Source organism: Numida meleagris, chromosome 12 (genome assembly GCF_002078875.1).
Source record: "Numida meleagris isolate 19003 breed g44 Domestic line chromosome 12, NumMel1.0, whole genome shotgun sequence".
Lineage (NCBI taxonomy): Eukaryota > Metazoa > Chordata > Aves > Galliformes > Numididae > Numida > Numida meleagris.
In genome coordinates, this window is record NC_034420.1 from 17,796,623 (window position 1) to 17,802,776 (window position 6,154).

General features: G+C 36.9%; 1 protein-coding gene across 2 annotated transcripts in view; it reads left to right on the plus strand.

Annotated features, from left to right (window-relative positions):
• The window catches only part of KDM3B (lysine demethylase 3B), a 52,476-nt gene extending 46,495 nt beyond the window's left edge, over positions 1-5,981 (plus strand). For both annotated transcript variants that reach the window (XM_021410716.1, XM_021410717.1), the window contains exons 20-24: positions 979-1,098; positions 1,583-1,722; positions 2,075-2,251; positions 2,791-2,925; positions 4,641-5,981. In XM_021410716.1, coding sequence (XP_021266391.1) covers positions 979-1,098; positions 1,583-1,722; positions 2,075-2,251; positions 2,791-2,925; positions 4,641-4,721 — 653 coding nt within the window. In that variant the 3' untranslated portion in view covers positions 4,722-5,981. The remainder of the gene's footprint in view (positions 1-978; positions 1,099-1,582; positions 1,723-2,074; positions 2,252-2,790; positions 2,926-4,640) is intronic.

Sequence of the window (6,154 nt, forward strand, 5' to 3'; positions counted from 1 at the left end):
ATTAACTGTCTGTTTTTTGTATTGTTTATCCGTATTTGTATTTCAATTGTGCTTTCTTAAAGCACGATTTTACAATGTTACAAACTGTCTAAATTAGCTGTGGTTGTTTTTGATAAGTACGGTACGGTGAGTTGAACTTCTGTTCCAAAAACTTACGTTTTAAGTAGAAAAGAGATTATGGTGATGGTGATCCTGAAACGTAATGGTAATGTAGTGGTCATAAATCTGTTAGTGTTTGATGATACAGTTTTTGTAATCTCTTAAATTTCTTTCCTTTGTTACTTTTTAGAGGAAATGTTAAAATTAGAGAGTACTATTTAAGGATCAAAGGAAGAGAGAATGTCTTATATGAGAAGGTGAAAGAATTAAGCAGTAAACATTTGAAGTCTCTTTCTAGCCATTAGTCATAGCCATTTCAGAGGAGTGAGATCATCCAATGTATAAAGGTATAAGCACTTGAGAGTCTGTAGGTGTTTGTCTTTATTTGGTTGTAATCTGAATTGTTAACAATGAATTGGACAATAACTGTTGTGAATTCAATGGATCCCATGGATTTTACAGCTAAATATGATAAATTAATTAACTGCTGGAAGCCTGTATTTGTCTCCAAGCTAAAGAAAACAGTGCCAGAGGGTGCATACTACCTTTGCATTATAAATGCAAAGTTCCCGACTACAGGTTGTTTCTCTGAGGGTCATTTATAGAAAATTGTTGCTTTATAAGTTCAGGCTTTATTTTTAAAATGTTTGTTTTCTTATGATGAGGTGAACTGTACTATTTCCTGTAAAAATGAAAATACTAATTATCAGTAAATTTTTTACTAGTTGCACATATGATATGAAAATTAATACAGCTACTCTTTGAAATTGGTTCCTGCTTTCACTGCTGCATTGATGTAGCAATCATTGATGATTTTTCAAGAATGTTAATTTTTAGGAGATTAAGTAGAATTTGATTTTATTTTACGCTCTCTTAAAGGCTTAATCACTGCAGAAGACAGACGAGTTGGTACAACAAATCTGCATTTGGATGTGTCTGATGCTGTTAATGTCATGGTGTATGTTGGAATTCCCATTGGGGAAGGGACTCATGATGATGGTAATGTTTGGGGAGAGCTATTTTCTGTCCATTAACAATTGATTATGTATACTATATATTTTATTGCTTAAGCTTCTCATAACAGAGACATAACCCAAATATACAAGGCAGTTTGATATGTCTATAGTGCATATTTAAAAGTGCAATAATCTTTAATTGGTTCCCAGCTGGGGAAGCAGCAGAATTCTGTTAGAAATTAGGTAGACTTGCCTCAATAAAGTAGGAGAAAAGTTACTCTTTCTCCTTATATTTGAGTAATTGTAGCTAGTTTGGTTTGAATTTATTGGCTGAGGCTTCCGATAGCTGTCAGTGTGCATGCTTTTTTGAATTTTGTTAAGATAAAGCTTGAGGCGCTTAAGGTACTCTACAGTTCGACATGCTGCAACTGCTGCAATTTAGTGTCTTAAAAGGCTGCTTCATGTTCTGTGCATCAGAAATCAGAAGCTTCATAGTAATGCTTCTTTCATGTGGGTTCCCCTTGCAGAAGTTTTGAAAACAATTGACGAGGGTGATGCTGATGATGTAACAAAGCAGCGAATCCATGAAGGAAGAGAAAAACCTGGAGCATTGTGGCATATCTATGCTGCCAAGGATGCTGAAAAGATACGGGAACTTCTCCGGAAGGTATGTTTCTGACAAAGGAGGCTTGAGCCTGCAGGATTCCTTGATAAGCTTAATTGTACCAGCCGAATGCTATAAATTGCTATTGACATGAAGTGCAAAGGTATTCTAATGCTGTCTTTGAGAGTGTAAATAAGTAGGTCTTTTTCTCCAGGTTTTTAGCTTAGTCTAGGGTCTTCATGCTAACAGACATCTCACTAAATAAGACCTAAATGAACTTGTTGCAAGTAGTGTCGCACTTTGAAATAGTTTAAGGTTGCGTTATGTGTTTTGGTGCAGTGTTTTTTGTGAGCCAGTGGTATAGAAGTGCTGTGTCATGATGTTTTTTTTTTTCCTGTTTGTATCTTGGCCCTAGGTTGGAGAAGAACAAGGCCAAGAAAATCCCCCAGATCATGACCCTATTCATGACCAAAGTTGGTATTTGGACCAGACCTTACGAAAGAGACTCTATGACGAGTACGGTGTACAAGGTTGGGCAATAGTGCAGTTCCTAGGAGATGCTGTGTTCATTCCCGCCGGTGCACCCCATCAGGTAAGTATGTCAACTGTAGGACATACTGGCAAACATAATTGAATTTGAAGCACAGTAGAACTTAGACTTCCAAATAATGTAGTTACTGTTGCTGACTTGAACTTCTTTCTCTGTCTATGCAGTTCACACAGGAACTATATGAATTGAACCTTCATCATTGTGCTAGTAAAAACAATCAAGTACTTGAATTACATTTACAGTAGTGTCATAGAATGAAGGAAAAAAATACTTAGGATGAATGGTTGGAAAACATTTCAGTGTTGTAAATCTTCAGCCTGGGGAACGGAATTCTGAGAAAGTGTGGAGATTAGAAGAGAATGACTTTAGGAAACAACAGTATATAGTAGTATATGAGGGAAGATGAGAGGACATCTGAGATGTCATGTGTTTTATTCTGTTTTCAATGTTAGACATACAATTCTGTATGAAACAAAAATAGGTTACAGTTCATTTTTCTGATAATTCAATACAGAAGAACATAACGCATTTGCAGTTTTGTTTTTTGGGTTTTTTTAATAATACTGTATGGTTTGCTCCAGGTCCATAATTTGTACAGTTGCATTAAAGTGGCAGAAGATTTTGTATCTCCAGAACACGTGAAGCACTGCTTCCGTCTGACCCAGGAGTTCAGGCACCTCTCTAATACCCATACAAACCATGAAGATAAACTGCAGGTAACCATTTTAGGATGATAGTCATGAAATATATCCCATGTTTCACCAAGTTTGTTCAGTATTAGAAACTTGTGACTAATGATTTAGGGAGGAAAGAATAAACCAGAAAAAACTTTACGCAACTTTGGAGGTTCTTATTTCATAAATATTTCAAAAAATAATTAGTGTATCTATGCCTACGGTATTATAGCAACAAAAATTAATAATAAACTTCTGACTTCCCAGAGAACTTTCCCACTATTGGACTAGTGCATGTGTCAGTCTTAGATTATAACTGGATGAATCCTTAATAATGGTGACACATAGCAGGAAAGAAGTCCTCATTAAAAAAAAAAGAAAAAAGCAACGCTGTGTTTTGAAGAGATGTTTATTTCACTGAGGAAACTTGTATTTGTTTCTGTATTGCCTAAAAGTTGCTCTGGAAGTGAAGACTTGCTTATTTAAATGAGTCCTGAAAGGGAAAATGGAATGTGTTTCGACTTTGAAGAAATGCAACTCCTTAAACCAGTATTTCTGCACAAAGTATTATATTCAGTGAACAGAAGAACTACGCTGTAGAATGTATTGCCTTGAAAACATGGAGAAGACTATAAGGAGACATTCGTTGATTTCACCAGTGTGTGCTCCTAAGGAGTTAATTATCTGCGTAGTTTGCAAATGTTGTCAGCATATTCATTTATTTATAATCTCATGTGTGTAGAATGAAGGGAGGTGAAGATCTGCCAACTGGGCATTCTTGTGAGAATGAATACTCAGTATTCAGCCAGTCATTCTCCCAATGCTGTTCTGATGTTTGCTGCCCCCAAACATCAGAACTTGCGTGTTCATTCTCTCAAAGAATTGAGTGAAAATTTGCCGTAGATTTCTATATGTTTTTGCGTCAGTTCTTAAAGTAAAGCAGAAAACTCTGCTCAACTTCTGAAGAATCCAACTTCTAACACTGTGCTTCTTCAGCTGTAGTTATACATAGAAGCGTACCTGTAAATGGATCGGTTTTACATCTTTGTAATTTTGAATTTCTCATTTTTCATATGGTACTATATGCATTTTTCATTCACTTGTTTTTATGTGTTTATATTTTAGAAATACATGAGGCAGAATAACTAGAGTAAGTCCTTAAACTGTCATGCATATAGTACAAAATACTGTGAGATCCTAGGTACACCAGTGGTGGTGTTTTTGCACGTGGTGGTGCTTTGAAAATAGTAGAGCAAGCAAAGTTAAGCTACTGATTTAGCAGTGAAACTGTTTTGTTCAGTACCTAGATACTAAATTCAAATAAACTTAAATCAGAAAAGTTAGAAACGAGATACAGCTTTAGGCAGCTAAACATGGAACAGAATGCTATGGGCACTAGTGGTTTTTTCAACTCTGATCTTGTTTGCTCTTCTGGAAAATGCACAAATTAAAACAATCTGTAGGCTCCATACAAAAACAGCAGGATGATTTGTCGCATTTTCTTAATGTAGACAGAGTTTAACCACGTGATTTATCTTAACATAAGTAAATGAGTTGCTGACCAAAAGCTCGGTAAATAAATCAGTGTGGGTCTCTGAAATATTTCTGTCGTGACCGTTTAAATTTTGTGCTATTGATATCCTGAAGCAGTAATAGTGTACTTAATGTATACTTGCTAACTGATTACAAATTCAGCTACCGGAGTTGACTCCTTGTTAGTGTGGAGAAGTTGATTATTTTTTTTCTCCTATTTACAGGTGAAGAACATTATCTACCACGCAGTGAAAGACGCTGTTGGCACACTGAAAGCTCATGAATCCAAACTAGCTAGATCATAGGATTTGCTAAGTTCAAGCACCCTGTGAAGTAAGCCTTTTGCTCACAGTATATACAGGGACTGCACCTGTCTGCCTCTGTGGGAGCAGAGGCTTCCCACTAAGAGCTGGTGTGGTTCATATTATACACTCTTCAGCTACTGTTTCCTACGCTGCCTCAACACTGAAGGTCTAATGGAAGGTTGCACTTCTACATGCAGAATTCCAGATTCTAATGAAAGGTGCCATGTCCCTTTCCTGTGGCCTTTTGCAAATTGGAAGAATGTGGAAACCACTTGGTGTTCCTACATATTATGGTCAGAAACGGTGTAAAGAGTGTGGATGTTTTTCCTCATGCCTAGTTAGTCTCCTTGAAGGTAGCGAAATTTGCTGGAGGTGGGTCATCCTACTGCAGACTTAGCTGGTAGCTGCTGAAAGAGTGTGAGTAACAGTAGCCCAACTGCAGAAATGTAAGTAAATTTCCCATGTGAGATACAGGCCAAGGAAAAAAACAAAGCTGTTCTCTGCACTCCCCCTTCTTGCAGCCATTTCCCTATACACTGTAGAGTTGCAGAACTAAAGGGAGAACCCACTTTTTTTTTTTCCCAGGAGATTCCAGAAACCGGAGAATTGTGTATTTAGTGAAAAACTAGGTTTGTAGTTAAACAGTTAATATTTCATGAAAGTAGATATTTTTAGTATTTTTGAAGTACCACAACTGTTCTTGGATTTTCAAGGAAAGGCGTATTACATTTAGTCTTCCTTTCAATAAAATCAAGAAGTGATTTTTAGAAAGCAGTCCAAAATAGCACAAAAACAGCCAAAGGAGAGTGAATAGAAATTGACAACCCACCTTCCTTACCCATATTCCTCACTCATCTTCTCCTGTCTCCCCACTGCTTCCACAGAATGAGAAGTGAAAAGGAGTTTGAACTCTGTTCTCATGTGGAGATGTTGTACATCTCTATCTGCACTGGTAACTACAGGCAATAGTTTTTCCAGTACCAGTGCTAGCTGAAAACATTTATCCTTTCCAAAAGTGAAGGAAAAGTTAACCTTCAAGTATCAACTTTGTCCAGAACTATTTTAAGTAAAATGTTCCTGCTTGGTAGAACTGTAATCAGATTTTACTAATGTCAGCATTGATGCAATGGATTTCGTTGTCTGGGTACATTGGGAAATATATCTACCTTATATCCAGCTGTACTGTAGTGCCACCTGCAGGCCTGTTAATATGTTCACGGTTATTTCATTTTTTTTTTAAATAAAAGTCATTTACTGTAACAGCTTGGGCAGTTTCTTTCAGACTTAGACACTGATATTCCTGCTATGAAGTTATCTCAGCTTCTGCCTCTGAGTAGTGTAAGCTACCTGATAACTTCTTACCATGTGTCTGACTAGAAGGCTTGGATATTTTATGTCTGGAGTCCCAGATAAGTGCTGGGAGCACGTGCAGA